The sequence below is a fragment of the Numenius arquata genome, chromosome 1 (assembly GCF_964106895.1).
Source record: "Numenius arquata chromosome 1, bNumArq3.hap1.1, whole genome shotgun sequence".
NCBI classification, from domain to species: Eukaryota; Metazoa; Chordata; class Aves; order Charadriiformes; family Scolopacidae; genus Numenius; species Numenius arquata.
The window spans coordinates 132,813,347-132,837,326 of NC_133576.1; the positions used below are offsets into that span (position 1 = coordinate 132,813,347).

General features: G+C 46.8%; 2 protein-coding genes across 3 annotated transcripts in view; one reads left to right on the plus strand and one right to left on the minus strand.

The window, feature by feature from the left end:
- The window catches only part of TMEM135 (transmembrane protein 135), a 186,409-nt gene extending 185,245 nt beyond the window's left edge, over window positions 1-1,164 (minus strand). Inside the window, exon 1 of one of the 2 annotated variants that reach the window (XM_074148217.1) lies at window positions 944-1,164. In XM_074148217.1, the coding sequence (XP_074004318.1) occupies window positions 944-1,084 (141 nt within the window). In that variant the 5' untranslated portion in view covers window positions 1,085-1,164. The remainder of the gene's footprint in view (window positions 1-943) is intronic. The other variant, XM_074148225.1, reaches the window with a different exon arrangement.
- A 19,844-nt stretch (window positions 1,165-21,008) lies between these two features.
- On the plus strand, window positions 21,009-23,765 carry FZD4 (frizzled class receptor 4). Its single transcript, XM_074168344.1, has 2 exons — window positions 21,009-21,269; window positions 22,437-23,765. The coding sequence occupies exons 1-2, from the start codon at window positions 21,009-21,011 to the stop codon at window positions 23,763-23,765; spliced, it is 1,590 nt and encodes a 529-aa protein (XP_074024445.1).
- Window positions 23,766-23,980: the final 215 nt, after the last annotated feature.

The window sequence follows — 23,980 nt, forward strand, 5'->3', positions numbered from 1 at the left end:
CACTGACTATCAAGGTGTCTCCAACAGCAATACACGCGTACATTAAGCTTGCTACTGCCAAAGGTACAATGCTAGCCTCCCAGGCACATACTAAGTCTTTTTACTCAGATATCATAGGTACTGGTAAATGACAAAAAATACAATGTCCAGGTTGTGCCCATGCCCTCCTACACCACCAGCTTCACCTGTCTCACAGCATGTTACACCACCAGACCCCACCACCCCCTATGCCCTTCTTCACCGTTCCTAGGTCCAGATTCAATACACTCTCCCTCTCCTGCCCCTCCCCACCTCAAGCAGCACAAACACACACACACACAATCCTTAGGCCATCCAGCCCTCAAACCAAGCTGCCCCACACACACACACCATCTCTCTCCTACCCAGTACCAGACTCCCCTCCAAAACATCCCTTTTGCTTTTCTGTCCCCTCACCCTAGGGTCAGGCTGCCCCTTGACATCTCTCCTGCCCTTCCTCTCCCAACATACTCCTCTCCCCCGGACCCCAGACCAGCCTCCCTCCCTCGGTATGCCTCATGCCTTTTCCACCCACCCCAGGCCAAGTTGCCCTCTCTACCCCTCGTGCCCTCCCCAAACACCCGCTATACCCTTTTCCCTCACCTCAGACCACCCCACACACACACACACATTTCTTGTACCCTTCCCTTCCAGGCCAGGCTCCTCCCACTCTGATACCCCTCATGGCCTTCCACCCAAAGCGAAGGCCAGACTCCCCCCTCCCCGATACCCCTTGTGCCCTTCCCAGGTCAGCCTCCCCCACCATGCCCTTCAAGCCCTACTCCCCCCCCCCAGGTCAGAACCCCACCATAACCCTCACGTCTTTACTCCCTCCCCCCAGGTCAGAACCCCACCATACCCCTCACGTTCTCGCCCCCCCTCAGGCCAGACCCTCCCCTCATGGACTCCCCCCACGCAGACCCACCAGGTACAGGGTGCTGTAGATGCGGAGGGACTCGGTCAGCGCTCCTTGCGTGACGTGGAGGACGGCCCAGGAGCACCGCGGATGCCAAGTGTGCCCGATCTCATAGCAGTTGTGGGGGATGGACTTGCTCAGCGCCGCCATCTTTGCCGCTGCGCGGCGACTGTTGGGGGTGGGGGGGCGAGGGGCGCGCGCAGCCGCCGCGTCACCGCCGATGCAGGAGAAAGGTCGCGCGGGGCGCTGGCGGCGGCGGGGTTACTCGCGGGCAGTCGCTCCGCTCCCTCCCCTCCTCCTCCTCCCCCCCCTCCGCGCCGCTCGCGTGAGGCCCGCAGCCAATCCGGGGCCGCCGGGGGGCGGGGAGCGGCGGGGGCGGGGTGGCGCGAGCCGCGCGGTGGGGCGCGCGCTGCACGTGGGCTTGAGGAGGGGAGCGCACGGCGCTGCGTGTGTGTGTGTCTGTGTGTGAGTGTCCCGGGTGACACTCTCCCGCGGGTGTGTGTCCCGCGTGTCTCATGTGTGTGTGTCCCAAGTGTCTCCTCTGTGTGTGGTGTGTGTGTGTGTCCCACGTGTCTCGTGTGTGTGTCCCGCCTGTCCCGTGGGGGGGGGGGAGTGTGTGTCCCGCGTGGCGTGTCCCACGTATCTCGTGTGTGTGTAGTGTGTGTGTGTCCCACGTGTCTCGTGTGTGTGTCCCGGCTGTCCCGTGGGGGGCGGGGGTGGGGAGTGTGTGTCCCGCGTGGTGTGTGTCCCACGTATCTCGTGTGTGTGTCCCGTGTGTGTGTGTCCCGTGTGTGTGTCCCGCGTGTCCCGTGTGTGTGTGGTGTGTGTGTGTCCCGCCTGTCCCGTGGGGGGGGGAGGGGGAGTGTGTGTCCCACGTGGTGTGTGTGTCCCACGTATCTCGTGTGTGTGTGTGTGTGTGTGTCCCGTGTGTCCCGTGTGTGTGTCCCGTGTGTGTGTGGTGCGTGTGTGTCCCGCCTGTCCCGTGGGGGGGAGTGTGTGTCCCGCGTGGTGTGTGTGTCCCACGTATCTCGTGTGTGTGTAGTGTGTGTGTGTCCCACGTGTCTCGTGTGTGTGTCCCGGCTGTCCCGTGGGGGGCGGGGGTGGGGAGTGTGTGTCCCGCGTGGTGTGTGTCCCACGTATCTCGTGTGTGTGTCCCGTGTGTGTGTGTCCCGTGTGTGTGTCCCGCGTGTCCCGTGTGTGTGTGGTGTGTGTGTGTCCCGCCTGTCCCGTGGGGGGGGGAGGGGGAGTGTGTGTCCCACGTGGTGTGTGTGTCCCACGTATCTCGTGTGTGTGTGTGTGTGTCCCGTGTGTCCCGTGTGTGTGTCCCGTGTGTGTGTGGTGCGTGTGTGTCCCGCCTGTCCCGTGGGGGGGAGTGTGTGTCCCGCGTGGTGTGTGTGTCCCACGTATCTCGTGTGTGTGTAGTGTGTGTGTGTGTGTGTCCCGCCTGTCCCGTGGGTGTGTGTCCCGCGGGTGTCCCGCATGTGGACCCCGCGTATGTCTCCTGTGTGTGGGCCCCGCATGAGAGTGTGTTCTGTGTGTGTGCGCCTTGCGTGTGTCCCCCGAATGCGTGTCCCCCGTGTGTCCCCTCCCGCAGCACCATGCTCTCGCCCCCCCCTGGCTCGGGAGTCTTCCCCACGCCACCCTCCTCCAGTACCGGTACCCTTACCCCGCCGGGTGGGGGGAGCCGCCAGTACTGCCCGCAGCATCCTCCATGACCCCCAACGGCCCCCACGGTTCTAGTTCAGCTGCAAAACTGGCATCTGCTTCTAGCTTGAAATTTTGGAATCATAGACTGATTCGGGTTGGAAGGAACCTTAAAAGATCATCCAGTTCCAACCCCCCTGCCATGGGCACGGACACCTCCCACTAGAGCGGGTTGCTCAAAGCCCCATCCAGCCTGGCCTTGAACACCTCCAGGGATGGGACATCCACAGCTTCTCTGGGCAACCTGTTCCAGTTTGCTCCTCAGAGTAAATTTCTTCCTAATACCGAATCTAAATCTCCCCTCTTTCAGTTTAAAACCATTACCCCTTTTCCTATCACCACGCTCCCTGATTAAGAGTCCCCCCCCATCTTTCAGGTACTGAAAGGCTGGAATAAGGTCTCCCTGGAGCCTTCTCTTCTCCAGGCTGAACAACCCCAACTCTCTCAGCCTGTTTTCATAGGAGAGACGCTCCAGCTCTCTGAACATCTTCATGGCCTCCTCTGGACCCTCTCCAATAGGTCCATGTCCTTCTTATATCAGGGGCCCCAGAGCCAGACAATACTGCAGGTGAGGTCTCACCAGAGCAGAGTAGACGGGCAGAATCACCTCCCTCGACCTGGTGGCCTCAATTCTTTTGATGCAGCCTAGGGTAGAGTTGGCTTTCTGGAAATTTACTTCTGAAATAAATTTTCATTATTTTGGGGACTAAATGGGCTGGGTGTGGGATTTTACGTTTGGTCTTTGTTAAGTAACAGTTTGCAACACTCAGTCCTGATGGAACAAGTACACTCTGTACCTTCTGTGCAGTGGTCAAGTCAGGAGAGGTTATTTGAAGACCTAACGGGAGACACGTCCCGAGGGAAATAGGAAGATCAGTAAACTAACCTGCAGTCAAACACAGGCTTGGAACAGATCCACAGCAAGAAAATCCCTCCCCCTTCCAGCCTGCCTCGCATTCTCCTCCTGCAGAGCCTGGAGGAGAGTTCCCCTCCTTGATCAGGCTTCAGACCAGCCTTCACTGCTCCCAATGAGATAGAGCAAATTTGTCAAAAAAACTCCACCGTTCCTTCCAAGAAGGTTACAAGAGCATACTTGCATGTCAAATTTAGCAGCTGGGCGGCTCGCAGAACTTGGAGCCGCTGGGAGACTATTTGCAGGCTCCCAGCAAATCTGCAGGAGAAGAATTTTGGCCTAAATAGTTCAGTTATGCTATTTCAGTCAAGCGTGCTTGACCGAGCAACCCTGTGTTTGGTAGAACTCTGTCTATGACAGTTGGTATTTAAAATCTAGTAGAGGGCCCTAGAGATAACTTTAAATCCGGCTTTAACGCCGAGGTACGTTTCCCCTGCAGCTGCGGTTGCGTGGCTGACTGAGGGGGGGGTGGTGAATATTGCTGGGTCCTGACCCCCGTAGGGAAGCAGAGTAGGCAAGATAACCTGCTGCAACGTTGTCTGGACTTTGGCTGGGACCCAGTGCCTGGCTTGCTGTTTTTGTATTACTCCATTAAAGAGCTGCTTGTGGGCAGAAAAGGCAATTATTGCCTAAGATATGGATTCTGGCTCTCTTGCTTGCGTGTTTTGGCTTTGGTACTACTCTGGGCTTGCTTGCTGCCTTGTGCTTGTGGGCAGGGAACTATGGCACGTACAATATGAATAATTGCACAAGGCTAATAATTTCACTTCTGAGACACGTTTTTGCAAGCGGTTCCAATTTTTTAGGACTTGTCCCACTCACATTAAGGAAAACTGGTAAAGAAGGACCCAACAGGATACCCTGTTCCTTTGTGCAGCAGCCCTGATCTGCCTGCTCAGAACTGGAGGCTTTTGGATGTCTCCTGTTGGGCCAGCCGAGAGAGAATCTGACGGTGCACTAATAAAGAAGGTGGCACAGCCCTGACCTTGCTCCAGACTCTTTTCCGCGGGGCTGCAATACTCTGTTCTGGGGAGAAGCCTTAGGGGTAAAGTGGCATGGGAATATTGCTGATAGCCCAACTAGCATTGGATGCCAGCCCAGGCTACTCTGTCCTGGGAGAAACTTACCCTTGATTGGAACTGGGACAAAATAGTCTTGGAAAGGGAAGGAGTCACATGAATTAAAAAAGTATTGAGGACATTTACTTTTGCCCATGCAAGTACCTGATGTTTTCAGGAGCTCTCCTTGTCGCGTGAGCAAGGCTGTATACTGGGAATAGCAGGCGCTTTCTATAATGTTTCTTAAACATTAACGCCAGTGATGAATCCCATGGCACACGGCCAAGTGACGTGGCACACGCTGTTCAGGACCTGCCTTGTGATATCCAGGTGCCTTGGAGAGAGTTACTCAGAGCAGTCCCAAAAACAAAGCCAGGGAGTGAGCTAATTGCTAAGCAGTGTGAAGGAGAGGGGCGTGAGGGGCGGGGGGGGGGGGGAGTTAAGAGCACGCAGCTTACTCCCTGGTCCTCATTAATGTAGCAGTATCAGATATACCGATGGGTCTGAATAAAAATTTAGGCAGCCAAAAAGTGTCAGATACATATGTGAGCCTTGTTAGACTTGGAGAGCTACGGTATCCCGGTCTCCCTGCCTCGTGCCGCAGAAGGGAGCAATGTGGCAGCTTGAGAGACTCTTGAGTCCACCTTGAGACTCTCTGCTCCAGTTACCCACATACCCGTTTGCAGCTGGGTGAAAAAAACACAGTGTTCAGCACCAGCCCAGGGCCAGACTCAGTCTTTAGCAAGAGACCTGGTAGTCAGCACTGCAATCCTCCCTCCGGTTTACCTGTGCTGATGATAACTGACTATATCAGGGAATCAGATGGTTTGGGTGGCAATTGCTGCGTAAAGAACAGTGCCTGCCTTTCCAGGTTTCACTGGGTCTCACAGTCTAAGAACACTCTCTGCTCATACCTTCAGTAGCCGACAAATCTGATGCCTGCGGGTAAGTTACATATCTCACTTCAGCCCATGAGAGCGGCTGGAGGTGTGAAGAATCCCACCTGCCTTCACAGCGATCAGGTACCGGAGTTACGAGGTCTGGCTGGGAATCCAAGGCGCAGCATTTAACTAATTTGGATAAAGTCAGAGGGGAAAAAAAAAAAAAAAAAAGAAACCGAGGAAAGAAGCCAAATGGGGAACTTCATGTTGCAGGAGGCTTTGCCTTCCAAATGCATTGGGATCTGGGAAATCTTCCTTCTAAACATTTTTAAACATCAGGACAATCTGGAAACATTTTAACTTGGAAGAAATGTAATGCTTTGCCCTCTTTGCTCCCTCATGCTGCTTTCCAACTTAAGTGCTTTTTTTTTTGGCATGTATTTGTTTTCTCCCTTGGGACAGGTGATCCAGCTTTTCCCTGCTACTCGTGCAGTCTTCAGTGCCTGAACTTCTCTTCTGGAAGTAGCTTCTCTTGTCTGATAAGAACTGCTCTTTCCAGCCCAAGGGGTTTTTTCGTCCTCACTTCTTTTTCTTCTTTTCTCATTCTTCCACTCTCATTGTTTTTCTCCTTTGGTTTGTTCTCCTGCCATCTGTGCAATTGTCTCATGCCTCCATCATAAAGTTTATGAAATCCAGACTGAAAAATATTCTGCTGCTAAAAAAGCTAAGGATTAAATTCATCCTTCTGCTCAGGTCAGTGGAGGTAATGTGTACGCGCAGACATCTGCTTCCCTCAGCAAAGTGCATAGGACCTTGGAGATGTTGCTGTGCTGTCTCTTCTCCAGGGAGCTCTCAGAATATGGAAATCTGTAAAAAAGAGCAAGTTCCAGAAGAGAGCTTTTGAGAAAGAAGGTCTGGAGTTTCACGCCATCGGTGATGTACCTAGGGATAGTCAGCTCCACCAATCTCCTTTGCTTCTCAAAACCCAACACAAATGGTAGGTACAGGATATAATTAGTTTTGTAGAAATAAACCCCAAGGTTGTAACACATATCACTGATACGTGAAATGGCTGTATTGAATGGGAGTGAATGGCCATTAACTGAGCTGGGTCTGCTTTCCTCCAAGGAAAGAAGGACCCTTTAAGAGCTACTTTCACTCGTCTCAAAAACTACTTACACTTTAAACTTAACCTATTTTGCATTATTTGAAAAGGGATTCTCTTCTGGCTTACAGTCATGAATGCTACTGGTTCATTTTTTAGCAGGAAATAATCTCAAAATACCCTTGTGTTTGCTGATATTTCAAGGTAAAGGAATTAACTGGAAGCTTTCCCATTTTCCAAATGTAATCATTTCCAAAATAAATATGGGATGGGCTGTGGGATAATACCCTGTGAGCATTTTAATACACACAATAATATTCTCCAGTTTATATAAATCTGGGGTTTTTTTCCAAACAGAAATGTTGCAGTCTTTCTTACAGAGGTACCAAGGATTACAGCAAGAAAACAAAATCGTAATGTTCTCCACGCTGCCTCTGCAGGCCAAACCAAGAGATGACACACTGAGCCATTTTCATGCTACTGGGGTCAGTAGAACTGTACTTCAACTGTATTTAGCCTATGGTGCTGCTGTTCCTGGAGACAGTGATCAGGTGCCAGAATTGGTAGTTAAAGGCTAAATTAAGCCACTGGGCTCACTAGAAAAGGAGTAAGAGGCCGTGGATGTGGACAGCATCCCAAGAACAGCCCAGAACAGCAACTGTGACCCTGCTGCTTCTCTGCCTCTTTCCTGCTTTCCAGGAAAGTGCTTTCTGTATTTCTGGAAAGAATGAAAAATCACATCTTGCATCATCCGGGCACCTCAGCATACTCCTGTGCTTGAAACTTCCTCACCCAGATGGCAAAGGCTAGTTCCCTACCTTCATCTGACTGAAATCTCTGCAACCTACCTTTACACCACCCAGATGGAATGAAATCTTTCCTTGTGGAAAAGTTGTGCGCTATCAAAAGGTGTGTCTGCCTGTGCTCTACAGTCACAGCACTGTCTCTGGAACTCACATCCTTCCTCTACCATCCTCTCTTCTCCAGGTTTATCAAATCCAGCAGTGAGGAAAGACCTGTCCCACACAGCTTCCACGTCCTTCATTTCTGCATACCAGGTGGGGGCAGCAGCCTCCAAACTTGCAGATGGTGTTCACCTGTCCATGACCATGAGTGGGAAGGATGAGAGCAGGCTGGGCTTGCATACTGCTCCACATGCAGGGCTCTGAGGCAGCATTAGATGGGTCTCCACTACTAAAGAGGCCCAAGGAGTGACCTAGAGCTCTGGACCTCTATTGTCTGTGCCACCTGACTGCTAATTTATTCTTTGGCTCTGTTTTGGGCCTTCTGAATGAAATCTGAGCTAAATATGCTCTAGAGAGATCTGGCCCTCCTTAGGGTAGATACCAGCCAGTCATTACCATTTGCCTGCAGGAGCAGCAGTCGGTGGTTGGCTGTTCTTCAATAGTGTCAATACAAAGGATCTTCCACAAAGTAGGAGAGAAAAAGCGAGGCAGGAATAAATGATGAAATCCTCAAGTAAAAAATGTTTGTTTTCCCCTCCTCTTCACACATTTCTGTCATTACTGCAATATGATTTATGCTTCAAACAGGAATTTTTTTCAAAGTCATGAATAGCTTCATGAACTTAAGAAAAGACTGAGAAGGAGCCGTTTTTAATCTGTTTGAAGTCCCTTGCATATTTAAAGTTTCTGTAGTAAAACCATCAGTCCACAAAGTTGGGCTGCTAAGACCACAGATAGAAATGCAGTTGTTCTAAAGCCACTGAGCACCCAACAGCTCCTTTGAAAAGTAATGACAGTTTCTAGTAACTCAGCAATTTTGAAACGGCTTTCAATTTAAGCCGGAATTTTTCCAGAAGAATAACGAACAGTAAATTTCAGCGACTTAGTTTTTAAATGCTCATGTTGAAATAGCCTCAGGACTCTGATCGCTCCTGCTGCCAGCACTGGGACATCACGGCAGTAGAATTCAACAGTCTAAGTGGCAGCTGCTGAGTCACTGAGTTTTGCAGGTTTGTATTTTCAAGCAGACCAGCAGTGATTTTAGGTTATCCTGCACTGTTGGGTTGATAAACTACATCATCCTTCAGCAGGACTCTGGATGTGAAACACAGTCACAGGTTGCCCAGAGAGGTGGGAGATGCCCCATCTCTGGAAACATTCAAGGTCAGGTTGGACGGGGCTCTGAGCGACTTGATCTAGTTAAGTTGTCCCTGGTCATGGCAGGGGAGTTACACTAGATGGCCTTTAAAGGTCCTTTCCAACCTAAACCATTCTATGATTCTCTGTCCAAAGCTGTGAGCACGGTGAATGGCTGGGAGGAGGCTCGTTCCGGCAAGTTGCCCCCTTTGCCTTTATTTTCAGCAGGGTGGCCCTTTGCTGCAAGGTGTCTTGCAAGCACTTCAAATTGTAAATGAAAGCAGCAACGCCCCCATGGTTACTGTTAGCTTTTGAAAAACTGGGTTTAGGCAAGCAGATGTGGCTTTAGACCCCCACATTTGGACCTCCTGTGAAAAATCAAGGCAGTATAAAAACCAGTTGTGGGTTTGATGGGACTGCAAAGATACCGACAGCAACAACAGACTCTGCTTTTCATTTCTCTCTGTTGCACTGAGCTCTGAATGTAAATGAAAAAGAATCAAGGAAAGAAGTTGAAGCAAACTAGTTAAAACTCTCAAAAGAACCATTTTTAAACATAGAAGCATTCAGAGAACAAAACCTCCTTTTCAGCACCCCTGGCTCACTCCTAGGGGCCATTTCTTACATTTCTGCTAAATCAGTTGAGAAAGTCACTAAAGCATAGCAACATTGCAGTGTCCCTAGGAAAAAAAAAAGCGCCAAAGAGCCTTGAGAAAACTCTGAATAGCACAGAAAGCAAGAACAAATGTTTTATATATGTGGTATTGTTAAAACTCCCAAGTGACATAAATATAATAAACAATGGTGAAGAATGGGATATTTCTGTTTGTTTCCCCACACTCGAGATGACCTAACCTACCTCAGGCATGGTTCCACTTTGGGACTTGTGAGTTATTTGATCGGTCCAAACTTGTGAAAATAAACACTATTATTCTACTGTTCTACATTGTGCATTCTTTTGTTCTCTGTAAATAGACTGAGAACTAGCAAATGAAAGTAAATTATAATAAAATACAAATCAAAATCAAAACTGCAGATAAACCAAAACCAACACATGGGAAAAAAATGTAATAAACACAAAAATAATGAAATGGTATCCTCATCACTGAGCACAGCTCTGTGTGCTCCAGATGACTCTGTCAGCATTTTATGGTTGAGTTCTGATCTCATTTACAGACATCTCCTGCAGAGACTTCCCTCATCTGGCATGGCCACAGTAGTAATCTAACATTTTAAGGTCAGTATTTTCAGAGAACCTTGTGGGAGTTAGATGCTCAGATCCCATTGGATTTCAGTGCAGGTTGGACACCCAACTAAAAAAATCCGCTCCTTAAAGTAATAGGTTATTTCTTTGGTCCTCCCAAAGTTGTCTTCCAGAGGCTAGTTTCCAGTTGTGAGTAAATGCCATCTGAGTACCCAGCTAGAAGAGATAAACTTGAGTGTAAATTCTTTATTAGGAATGGGGTTGCTCTTTGAGCCCTAAGCCCAAAACCTCATCCACGCCTCTGTGTAACAGTAACATCTCAAAGGCACGTTTTGCAGATCATTTAATATTTGCCCAACTTTGTGCGCATCATGTGTTAAGAATTACTATTGTTTATAACATAAATTATAGGGTTTTCACCACTCCCTGGGAGAGGTCAGTTTGCAGCCTGACGAATGTCAGTGTCAGAAAGCTTCTCTTGATATTTTTATAGTGTTTTTTAGCATTGGAAGGTTTTGAAGATAGGGAGCAGAAAACTTACTGAGTTGGATAGAGCTGGGTATGCATGTGCATAGAGATGAGGTAACTGGTCAGACATGATATCATTTTTCATTCCCTTCCCACACTAGGAAAGCACCTTCCTTCTACATCCTATTTATAGAAAAGAAAATAATTTTGCTTAATTTTCTTTTTTTGGAGAAGAGATGTAATTGTAATTTTTTATACAGGACTCTTCAGTCAAAAACCCAAGGGGAAGCAGCCTGGTTGGGATAGCATACTGCCCCTAAAAACAAGGCACTGAGGATGGTTAATGATCTGATGTCCATGGATGTGCAATTGATGTCGCAGCAGCAGGAAGCAGCACTAACCCAAGTGATATATTTCAAATAAGTTCCCTCATACCAGAACTCCAGTAATCTTTAGATGGGAAATCACGATATATGCAAGAAATTATACCTCCTCCCAGCACTCCCACCCTCACTGAACTGCATCTATCTCTGCTTAGGGAGAAGGATTTTAAGTCAAAATAATGCAGAAAAGCATTTTTTCAGATGATGAAGTGAAATTTTAAGTTAACAAAATAGCCCAGGTTGAAAGAGTATACAGCTTTACCACTGTATGGAGGAACTAAGAGAGATACAGGTCTACAGTACAGCCCACCAGAAGCTCGTTGTCTCAAAACAAATGTTATTTAACATCCAGCATCTCAGTTTGTTTTAGCTGAAGAAAATAAACACCAGGGCCATCTCTTACCAGTAACACTTTCTAGAAGGACTTTTGAAAATTTTCTGTTCCCATGTGTCTGCTTAACAAAAAGTCTCTTGAAATGCTGGCTTTTTACTTGCTGAAATCATGTTCTTGGGACACGGTTCATCCTTTCATAATTCAGAGGCAGGACTGGCATGACCTTACACTTTATGTGCTAGTCTTACAATAAAGGTGTTAAAACAATCGTCTAGTCAGGATGAAACCAAGAATTTTTTATCCTGCGGTTATGCATTGTTGCCCAAGGGTTCTTGCATAAATCCTCCCTTGCTCCCCACCTTCTTATTATACTTGAGCCTATGTTAATTCCTCTTAACTTTACCCAACTGCCTGGAGCAGCTGAGGAATGAGACAGACATCCTAAGCTCCTTTGATAGTCAAGGGAGAGTGGGGCATCTCCAGTGCCGCCTGAGCCGGACTCTCAAGTATCTTCTCTTGGCTACACAGAATTCAATGGTGAACTAATGGCAAAACCTATTAAAAAACTCGCCCTTGGCTGCACAACCCCTCCATCAGAGGCAAGGTTTGGGGCAGCACTGAGAGTCACTGGCCTTTTTGGTGGTCATCCTCCATAGCAGTGGTCTTGGTGTGGTGGCAAAGTGCACCCCTGTGAGCCTTTACTGCAAGATTAAAATAAGGAAGGATCCATCTAGGCTTTGGAGCAGATACAGTGGCTTTTGTCTAAACTGGGAGCCTGACTCTTCATTGCTTTGCACCTTGCATTCAGAGCAGAGAGGTTTGTATGCTGGTCTTCTTTCCAACTGATTTCTTCATCTATCTGGAGTGATTTTATGTCATAAGCTGAGTAAAAACCTCACCTCTCATTACAGCACTATGCCCAGCTGTGGCCTGAAATTTTCATATTTGGGAAATAATTTGCTTTAGTTTTGCTCGGGGAATATTTGGGTTACATGGGAGTTTTCTTATGTTTTTTATGCACATTTTTAGGAGTTTTCTTTTTATATTTTTCATAGTTCCCCAAGGATATGTGTATAGTGTCAACAGTAATGAATGACATGAACTTTTACCGTAAGGAACTGAAATATCATAGTAATCTAGTTTTCATGGTAATTTGGCTCCATGGAAGCCTCTCCAAGGAATAAAAATGCCTGAGAAAAATGGAATTCACATAAACTCTCATTATTTTCTAAGTTCTATATGTCTATGGGGAACCAGATGAATTATCAGCCTCTAAATATAAATTACACTGCTCAAGAATGAAGGATCAGTACATACTCAAATGCTTGATCCAGAAATAATAAAAATAAAATTCTGTGTTTGTTCCATTGATAACAAAACCTTGGTACAGTGCTAAAATATCATCCTGATCAGCACGGTAGAAAAGAATCAGGGTGCGGTTCCCTGACAGTGGAAGCCAAACTAAGCTGATGATGTTTTCTTTTGTAGTCACAGCACCCCTCCTTGTCATCACAGGACTATTTATTTTATTTTGTTAGTTTTCTGACAATTAGTACCTGGACCTACCCTTCCAGGGAGTCGGAGGAAGAGTATATATGCACATAGGGTAAGGTGGATTGCACTCCATGTAGTCACCTGTACACATGCAAGGCACACAAGGTATATGTGAAATGCCAGCAAAGCCTTTTGGACAAGAGTGAATGACATTATCTATGCTCAGACTAATTTTGAAAGTCCTTTAGTCTGTGTAACAGTAATCCATATGATTAATTTGCCAACTTGGAAAGAAATTAAGAAACCTGTTTGCCAAAGACTTGCCAAACCAGTCCTTCTCACTGTCTGGAATGAAGTTTATGTGTTTTTCTTCATACGAAAGTAGCACTGCTTTAACTATATAGGAATAGCTAAAGAAAAAGGAAAAACTATTAAAATCATATACAAATGGTTTATGGAAGAGCAGCTCCGTCTGTGTGAGAAAGAGGGATAAACTATACTGAAAGAGGGAGGAAAACAAAGCAGGTATCTTTCGCAATTACATCTGTGCTATATGGATAAATATATTAGCAAAACCTCATCTCCTTAAATGAAAAAATTATACCAGCTCCCAAATCGAGTGCATACTATGACCATTTAAAGAGAAAACAACCAGTAATAAATAAAAAAATTAGAAGAATTGTAGAGGAGACTGAAATTTGGAAATCATTAGCATTCAGTGACTACATTTTAAATAGCCCACAAAGTGAGGAGTGGTGCCACTGTAAACTGGGCAGTCCAACTGGAACTGGGAGAGTCAAGTCCTGCTACCTATTTAAACTTCTCTGCAATTCTACAAGGACCTGAAGGCAGTTGTTTTCTCACTTAAAGCCACTTTACTGACGCGTGAAGCAGCTCCTCCTCCTGAGAGTGGTGCCCACAGTCCCTATCAGCAAGGGGACAGCTTTCACTCCAGTATCCAGTCCCGCTTTGAGTATTCACAGATGCCACAAAAGCGGTGTGGGTGCAGCAAAATTCACCTCCTGGCAGAAGCCGAATTTCTTTCCCGGGAGAATGACCCACTGCCTGCCCAACACAATACAAAGGAGGTGGGTTTTTGGTTTTTTTTCCATCCATGCCCTGCAAGTCAATACTCGCTGTTGGGTAATTAAACAGAGCATATCAGCTCACGAGGGCTTTTTAATGGGGAAAAATAGTACATTTTAAGATTTGTGGCCAAAATCATCGGCACACTTGACAGCTCTGTGCTGCTCCAATGACACAGAACAACCTTAAGCCTGCAATAACTGATTGATTAAACCAGCTTGTCGTGGTATCGCTGGAGCGGTGCAAACCGGCCAAAGCGTATTGGCAAATCCACCTCTGCAGCTCCTATTTTAAGGGATTTATATATCAGCCTAACTTAATTTCCAAAGTTAAAAAAATTAATTCACTTAATTAATTAATTAATTTCCATGTTTAAAAGCTTGGTATCCACCTTCTTGGGTAATAAATTAACTAATTTAAATGTTTAAAAGCTTAGTATTTACTTCTTAGATAATACATTTGAGGAGAAATCAACATAGGATAGTTTCAAAAAAATCTGTCGCATCCCTGTCCGTCAGCAGGTTCGTGGGATGTGAGCGGCAATGGGATGTGAGGACCAGGACTGGGTGCCATCTGGGAGAGAGAGGAGCAGTAATTTAACTCAGCATGCCCCGCGAGGCAGAAAGAGTCCTTCTTAAATCATGTCCACTGGCATTTGCTTTACAGAATGTGCAGAATGTCACCGAGAGCCAAGTACAATGTTGCTTATGGAGAGCAAATATATGGGAAATAACCTCCGATGCTGCCACAAAGTTAAAGCAAAACAGGATGCAGAAAGATTTAGAGGGAAAGATGACTCTGCAAAAAGGAAACTAAGCCGTATTTATAAAACAAGACTCGTGATCTCTCAGAGACAGAGACCTCAGCCTGTCATTTTCTACCACGGTTAAATCACGCCTTGTGAATGATCCATCTATTATTTCCAAAAACTTTCAGGCTAATTTGCTGTTGCGAAATGAAATTTCTTCAAACGAGACAAAAAGTGCATTCCTCCTTCAGGATTGCACTCTGCACTTGCCAAATCCGAAGTTATAAAACCAAGCTGTTTTGGAGTTATCTGAGCATGAAAAAAAAAAAAAAAAAAAGCCTATGAACAATTTTCTAAGAAAACTGTTCACCATTTTCCAGAAAAAAAAAAAATCATCCTTTGGGCTAAGGTCAAGTGAGAGAAATTTCAAGCCAAAATATGAATCTCTGAGCATTATAGAAGCAAAGACGAGCAGCAGCTCAAACCAAAAGTCATTTTGGGAGGCAGAAACACTGACTCCAAAGTTCAGGCTGAATTTTTCCTCCACTGTGGATCTGTTTTTCAAACCATAGTCTGCTAATTTTCCCCAAAGAAAGAGATTTTCTTGAAATGGGGCATGCTGGATCTCTGCAGCAGAGCTTTCCCGAGAAGCTTGGTCAAGTCAGGCAAGGGAGGAGGGCTAGTTGTTTTGGATGAGTTTCTATTTTAGTATAACATTTTATAAATGTAGCTACACTCTGAAAAAATCATTGGGCAAAAGTTTTTTCTCACTGAATCCTGCCAGTGACTTTGCCTGGTAACTTTTTCTCCATTCTGCTGATCTGGCTGGGGAAATGTATCAATCTCTGAATTATTTGAGGAAAGGCGCTTTGGGAAAGCTGGGGAAAAAAAAAAAAAAAAAAGAATTACAGTTATTGTTAAACCTAGAAAGAGAAATACCTGTGTGAAAAATGCCAGTACCTAGATAAAGTGACCCTTACATGGACATCTTTCATCTCATAAAAGTTACGGCTGGCTTTGCTCTCAGTGCCCCATTGAACATTGCGTGTGATATATCTGTGCCTCCTGGATTTCTAACCACACACATAATCCGAAGAATCTCCTTGTGTTGTCAAACGTTTTGATGCTATCTAAATGCAAAGGCTTTCTCAAAATGATGCATGTTAAGTAGCACTGAAATTTCCTGTTTACAGTGCTATAAAACCAAAATCTGAGGTCTCTGTGCAGACCAAAATATTGACTTTCAGGGGTCATGGAGCAACTATTGACCCACGTTGGCATGCGAGGAATTACACATGTGAATGTGTAATGTAGTGTAGATGTGGTGCTGAGGGACATGGGTTAGTGGTAACTTGGCAGCACTAGGTAAATGGTTGAACTTGATGATCTTAAAGGTCCCTTCCAACCAAAATGATTCTATGATTCTATGAATCCAGATATGGGATCTCTGTGTAACGGCTTAGCTGCACTGAAGTCCATAAAGTTACAGTCATATCTGCATGAAAACAGGGATTAGCAGCATGTCAGGAGACCTGCCCTCCAGCCTCGACACTCTCTGGGTCTCCCTTGGCTGCAGAGAGGGCTGGCTTACATGGAGACACCAAAGGTAGAAACCTAAACAAGTATCCGGAGAGTATCAGGAGCCAAATCCAACTGGATCAGGCCCAGAAGGATGCTGCAGTGCACCACGCCAGGTAAATTTGTACATACCATATACTTTATTTTAAAGTCTGGGACACATTCTGCCCCATTGAGATCAACGTTGATTTATTCAATGTCACTGAATGAGAGTGCCACTCTGTGTGCTATCTTGTGCACTGCTATTATAGATGAATATTTTATATATTTAAAGAAACAGAAATATGTGTGTATGTATTTGCCTGTGTATACATATACACATAAATACATATGCAGCTCAAGGCATAGGGTTTTTTCCTAAGACCAAATATAACCATGTTCAGTTGAAGTGTCATGACAAAACAAATAATTTCTATCCGGATTATTACTGAACAATTGAAATGCTGATAACAATGGACAAATACAGCAGCATAAATGCCAATAGGGCAATAGACATATTTCCTGCTTTAAAAGGGTCAGCTTCACAAAATACAGAAGTAAGTAGGGGAGAGAATTTACATAAAGCATGTGAATAGTAATTAGAAACCAATTTTAAATATACTACTAGATGCCTGAAAAGCCATCATTGAATAAAGTGATCTGTCTTGATTTAAAAATTCAGCTAGTTTTATAAAAGGAAAAATTAAAGAAAAATCTTTAATAAATTTAAAAAAAAAATAAAGTTAATTAAGTTTAAGAAAAGCATACATGTCAAACAGTAGAAAGGAGACATTAGTTTCAATTAATATAAATCCAAAAGGAATTACAAGAATGTGATAAAATAAGCAAAACCAAAAAATTAATGGATAGACGATCAAAAACAATAGTGTTTTATGTAAACTGAGATAAAGAGAAAGTCACCGATGGTACTGCTATGTTACTCAATGCAAGTTGTGGAATTGTCAGTAAACAAAGCAGGTGACAGAGGTATCCAACTGACATTTTTGTTGTATATTGGAAAATATATGAGATGAGTTGGTGACAGAGATAACTAATGCATTCTTACAATTTCAACATTCCAAAACAGCTCTAGAAGTTACACATTTTAAAAAACCTGCATGTTTAGATAAGTGGTATCCAAGCACTTTAAAAAAACTCTCTGGGATGACAATACCGATCTCCTCTGCCCCCGAGTCCCAGGAGACTGTCAGGGACACAGGGGCTACTCTCATCCAGCAATAGACACCTCTTGGGGACCTTTCACCTCTGGGCTGGTCATCCTACGTTCCCTCTTCTGTCGATTGAGAGGTAGGGGCATTTTTAGAATTAAATTCATCTGACCAAAAGTTGACACCTATATTCGGTTAAAATAATCACATCCTAACGTGGTATCCACTTTAAAAAAAGATCAACAACGTGCCCAAGGTTTCCTAGGTCTGCCCTCACGGCATCAGTCCTGGCTCTCAGTGTCATGCTACGGGGTAAATCCTGTCCTGGGTGGTCTAAGCAAGGTGATCTTGTCTAGGAATGAAGAGAGCATTTTACCTCAACATTTAACAAGAGCGTCACTCCTACAGGAAAGCTGAGCCATGTTCTAATACTACAGTTTTGGCAAATGTTGATGCATTGAAAATGCTCAGAGAAGACTTAGGAGCCTTCTCAGATACCCTGCAAGGCAATGGAAGACTCTGAGAGATGCTGGTAAGCATTATTCATTTTTGTAATGTAAAAGTATGTACACGGGTTTAATAATTATGCAAAAAAATTGCATACAAAATTAAGGGAGAAATAGTAATAACAAAATAATAATAAATTATAAGTAGGCTTTTATATTCATGTAATTCCTATTATGTGAGTTACCTGCTGCCAGTGTCTGCCTATCCTAGCCGACTCCAAAGGGACCAGGGGTGCTCGGGCTACTAATTCAGACATATCCGTTAAGACTGTAAAGGGTGGGCTGAAAGTGCCTTTCAAACAGCAGGGTCACATCTTGCTCCTTTAAAATCAAAAGTATGACTAAGGAATTGGAAAAGAGGCCTTACAGTAAGAAACTCAGGAAGTTCAATCTATTTTGCTCACTCCAAAAAGGTCAAAGGGTGTCTTAATCACAGCCTGACATTACCTGCAGGGATAATCTCAGGAATGACTTCTCAACCTGGCCCGCAAAGATAGAACAAAGGTCGGCAGCTGGAAGCTGAAGATAACTCGGGCTAGAAACCAAATGTAGTTATTGGTCGCCACCATAAATAATAATTATCAAGGTGGCTGCTGATCCTTTAACGAAGACAACCGCAAAATCGAAATCAGATGTATTAAAAAAAAAATGGACACTCTAAATCAGGCAATAATGGAAGAAGGAACATGGCTTGTGCTGTGCCGGATTCAGGTCAGTGTCTCTCACTGCCCAGTGATCCAAGAATCTATAAACCCACTATCCCAGAGGTTGCTTATTTTGGTCTGTTTAAAGAAACTATTATATACATGCTTATCATGGTGACATTTAATCACTGCTAATACATGCGTAAGGTTCAAAGCAGGGTAATTACCATTTTTTCCAACTCTAACCTCTCTAATGATTTGCCACCGCCTCTCCCAGCGCTCTTGTTTTGAAAACTAATTCCTATTATCTAAAAGACTTTCCAAAGCAAACACAGCAGTGTAGCACTTTCTAATATTTATTTTGTGTTCTCAAAGAAAAGGCAATAGCAGTAGAGGGGTGGGGGTTTTTTTGCGGGGGGGAAGAGTTCTTCTCAAAAGATACTTGTGTCCACAGTGACTTTAAAATGTCCCCCTGCCCCTTTACTGGGTCCAAGGGCCAGGTCCAGAGGCAGAAGGTTTTGCTGTGTAACTGCTGAATATGCAGTAAGCAAAATTTTTCATGGAAATTAGGGAAAGGTCCTATTCTGGTAGCAGCAAACTCTGCTTCAGTGCCTAACTGCAGCAGGAGACTGCAAATAAAAAGGGGTTTCATCTACGAAGACAAAGACGCATAGTTTTTAAGGTCACCACAATCCTCCCTCCAGTCTTCTTTCCTACATCATTTGGACTAAAAAAAAAACCAAAAAAAAACCTAATGAAAGCTTCTCCCATGGGAAGCTCTTCTTCTTGCTTTCGGGTGTTTGAGCGTAGGGAGGGTCCCTGTGCTTGCCTGATGTAGGTGATAAGCTCAGTGGGGCTGGGAACAGCTTGGTAGACACGTGTAGCACACTGTGTGCGTTCACAGCATTATCACACCCCCACCCCCACCCCCAGATTAGCGGCCGAGCGCTGCTGGTCACGGATGGCAATGCTTAGGAGTAAATACGGGCCTTGCACGATACGGGTTGAGCTGCTGACTCCACCGTAGACTCCTTGCCTGACCTTGGGACTGTAGCACTGTCTGCCTCTGTGTTTAAAAAGTTAAGATAATACTACTTGTCTGCCTCGCAAGGATTTTGTGAGGTTAGAGGCACTGTTTACTGGAGTGAGCTGTAAAGTATTAGCGGTGCTGAGAGCTATGTAAATATCTGTGCTCATGAAACCTCAATTAAAACACTATCCATCTCACTAGAGGAAAGCACACGTAAAGGCCATCAGTCCCTACAACATCACGGAACAGCTCGCACACACGTTTCCCACATCTCAGAGGTGGAAAAACACGGTGGTGATGGAGCCGAGGAGGCAAAGCCTCCAGTGACTGAGCACGGAGCACTTCATAGCATGGGTTTTGCTGCAGTTTGCAACCTCATGCCCAGAAAGGAGCTGCCTTAGTCTCTTAGTCTTAGTCCAGTGATGCATCTGGGAGATGTTGGGCAGAAGCAAAGGCCCCGAGGTGTGTACAGAGTCATTGCTGCTCACGACAGACATGCTCAGGAGCACATGCACATGCCACAAGCACACAGCAAGAGGTCACTCAACTGGGGCTTTACAAACAGTTTCAAAGTGCTTTACAAACAATTCATTAATAGATGACATATTTTTGCTAAAGGCACAACCAGCTCAACCAGATTTTATTACAGGTGTAAATAATACCAAGAGAATTTAAAAGCGAGACTCATTTGTCTGCTCTTAATCCCTCCTCCCGCTGACACGTTAAAGGTCTGCTTAATCATCCAGCCCTTTCCCCTCCAAACGCACAAATGTTTCATCCTCACTTACTTGTTTCACGGAGATTTATACAAATGCCAGGAGGTACCTAGCAGTGCCCTCCAGGTTTCTTGGCCCCAACGAAAAAACAAACAACACTCAAACCCAGATGTAACCCAGCGGCCAGCACTGCAATTTAACTCGCTAGGAAGAAAAGGCAGCAGCTTAGAAAGCCACCCCAGATATTTTTAACCCGGGCCATGAAGAAGCTAAGCTCCCTTGGCTGTAAAAAGACAGGCCAGGAGCAAGGGAAGGACCGGGGTGCAATGAGCATGAGCCCCAACATGGGGCTGAGGTTTCAGCCCACCCTGTCCCTGGGGAGCTGGTCTTGGGCACCACGGGGAGCCCCTGGGACCAGCACCCATGCTGGGGAAGGCACGGTGGGAACACTGGGATGGTGGGGATGTCTCCCAGTGGCACCAGGCATGTGGGAGGGAGGGCAGGGGGTACCTGTTGTGGGGATGGGGGGACACGGGTAGGGGTCCCTGGGGTGTTTCGGAGGGAGAAGGATGGGGGGTGCAGGTAGCGGGGTCCCCAGAGAGGAGAAGAGGGGTGGCGGGGTGCAGCCAGGAAGAAAAGCTCGTTTCGCGGGGGGGAGTGCGGGCCGGATCTCCCCAGGGAGCGGAGCGGGGCGGGGGGAAGGGGGAACGTCTGGGTGCCAGCGTGGGGGTGCAGGTAGGACCACCACCCCCTACCCGCTCCCGATGGGGTGGAGGGGGCGGCGGTGCGGGCTCCTCGAGGCGGGGGCGGCGGTGCTGGGAGGGCTCGGGGAGGTGCCGTCCCTCCCCTGGGCAGTTTCTCCACGAAGCTCTTTAATAGCGGAGCCGCCCCCGGCCCCTCCCCGTTGGAGCCGGCCCGTGCGGCACGGCGCGGCCGGGGCCGGGGCCGGGGCCGGTGGAGGCTGCTCGGGCCATGGCGGGGGGCGGCGGGGGGGCGACCGGCCGCGGGGGGCTGCTGGCCGTGCTGCTGGCGGGGCTGCTCGGCGGGGCGCGGGGTTTCGGCGACGAGGAGGAGCGGCGCTGCGACGCCATCCGCATCGCCATGTGCCAGAACCTGGGCTACAATGTCACCAAGATGCCCAACCTGGTGGGACACGAGCTGCAGGCGGACGCGGAGCTGCAGCTCACCACCTTCACCCCCCTCATCCAGTACGGCTGCTCCAGCCAGCTCCAGGTGGGTCGGGGCTCCGGGGAGGGGGGGGTCCCCTTTTGTGCGTGGCCGGGAGGGGCTGCCACCCCTTCTCCATCCCCTTCTCCGTCCCCCGTCTCCCTTCCCCATCCCTGTCTCCCTTCCCCATCCCTGTCTCCCTTCCCCATCCCCTCGGCTCAGTCCAAAAACTAAAACAACACCGAAAGTCCCGCCGCCTTTCAGAGCCGTTCCTCGCTGCCCGGGAGGAGCGTGGTTCATCCCGGGCCGAGGTGCGGGAGGCGGCGGGGACCGGGCAGCGGCAGCCCCGGGAAGTCGGCGGGGAGTCCCACGGATCGTCCCGGGGAACGCTGGGGTTCCTGGAGCTTTGCCTGGTCGTCCCCCTCCGTTTCTGTTGTACCCGAGCCGCTGCGCCCCTCGGAAATGGGGGGAACCCGAGGGAGCCGGCTCCTGAGAGCTGCTGGGGACCTCCTCCGGGACTTCCACCGCAGGAGTTTCTTTCCCAGGCGAACGGCAAGATCCTTGTCCTCCCCACGGGCATGGATTTCATCAAACAAAAACCAGCTTGTTTCTTGGGGCAGAGCTCCCAAATTAGCACGCAATCCCGTTTATGTTGTCGCGTCACAGAATTGCGATTATTCAAAAGCCGAGAAAACTACAATGTTTTATTACTGTCCTAAATACATCTGTGACCTTATGGTTAAAGAAAACCACATTCTTTTCAGAGAATCGTGAACCGAAGTAATTCAATAAATGTCTTTTCCTCTGTTTGTTTGTTAGCTGTAATATCCAGGCAGTGCCTAGAACAAATATATGTATTTGTTTAAACCACTTTAATTTGGTTTTTTCCTTTTGTAAATTGCACCCTTGAGGTTTGGATCTGGCTAAATCCCACTTGCTTTATTGAAGCTGATGGGCTAAATTTACATGGAGCTAATCTAGGGAGTAAAATGTTCAGGCTTTGGCTTCGGACCACATTTGAACTGAGAGAAGACAACATTGTTAGCGTTTGCTTTTTTTTTTTTCCTTTGTTTTTATTGTTCTTGGTTTATTTGTTTTATGCTGCTTCCTGTTTTTTAAGGCAAAGGACCAAATATTACTGCTAAAAAGGCAAAAAAAAAAAAAAAAGTTGTTATATTTCGACCTGTTGAATTTTCCCCTAACGCACTTGTGATTTCTGTTTCTCTCTTCCAGTTCTTCCTTTGTTCGGTCTATGTCCCGATGTGCACGGAGAAGATTAACATCCCCATAGGTCCCTGTGGTGGCATGTGCCTCTCCGTCAAAAGAAGATGTGAACCTGTTTTAAAAGAATTTGGATTTGCCTGGCCGGACAGCCTAAACTGCAGCAAATTCCCACCCCAGAATGATCACAACCACATGTGCATGGAGGGCCCAGGAGACGAAGAGGTTCCCCTTCACAGCAAGACCTCCTTGCAGCCTGGAGAAGAGTGCCACAGTATGGGACCTAACTCGGATCAGTACATCTGGGTGAAGAGAAGCTTGAACTGTGTCCTGAAGTGCGGCTACGACGCTGGTCTCTACAGCAGGTCAGCTAAGGAATTCACGGATATCTGGATGGCCGTGTGGGCCAGTCTGTGCTTCATCTCAACTGCCTTCACAGTCCTGACCTTCCTGATTGATTCATCCAGATTTTCCTACCCGGAGCGCCCAATCATATTTTTGAGCATGTGCTACAATATTTATAGCATTGCTTATATTGTGAGGCTAACTGTGGGCCGGGAAAGGATATCCTGTGATTTTGAAGAGGCAGCAGAACCTGTTCTTATCCAAGAAGGTCTTAAGAACACAGGATGTGCTATAATTTTCTTGCTGATGTATTTTTTCGGGATGGCTAGCTCCATCTGGTGGGTTATTCTCACATTGACGTGGTTTCTGGCTGCAGGACTCAAGTGGGGCCACGAAGCTATAGAAATGCACAGCTCTTATTTCCACATTGCAGCCTGGGCGATCCCCGCCGTGAAGACCATCGTCATTTTGATTATGAGACTAGTAGACGCAGACGAGCTCACCGGTCTGTGCTACGTTGGGAACCAGAACCTCGATGCACTGACGGGCTTTGTCGTCGCTCCGCTTTTTACCTACCTGGTCATTGGGACTTTATTCATTGCAGCAGGACTGGTGGCCTTATTTAAAATCAGGTCTAATCTTCAGAAAGATGGAACTAAAACTGACAAACTGGAAAGGCTGATGGTCAAAATCGGTGTCTTTTCAGTGCTGTACACCGTCCCAGCAACGTGTGTCATCGCCTGTTATTTCTACGAAATCTCCAACTGGGCCATTTTCCGCTATTCAGCAGATGATTCCAATATGGCAGTGGAGATGCTCAAAATCTTCATGTCCCTCCTGGTGGGTATTACATCAGGTATGTGGATCTGGTCAGCCAAAACTCTGCACACGTGGCAGAAGTGCTCGAACAGACTGGTGAACTCAGGGAAAGTGAAACGGGAGAAGAGAGCAGATGGTTGGGTGAAACCTGGGAAGGGGAACGAGACCGTGGTATGAGAAAAGGATGACACCCCGATGGTCTGACTGCTCTCCCATGAAGGACTGGTCGTGTGTAAGCATTGCCGTGTAAACATTGGGAGTAGAGTAGGGAGACGGTTACACAACCTGTCTCTGGGGGATGGGGAAAAAAAAAAAAAGCCTTAAAGAATAAACAGCAAAAAGATCATGCTGCAGATACAATAGCCATAAATCATGCTGCCCAAAATAGGAAA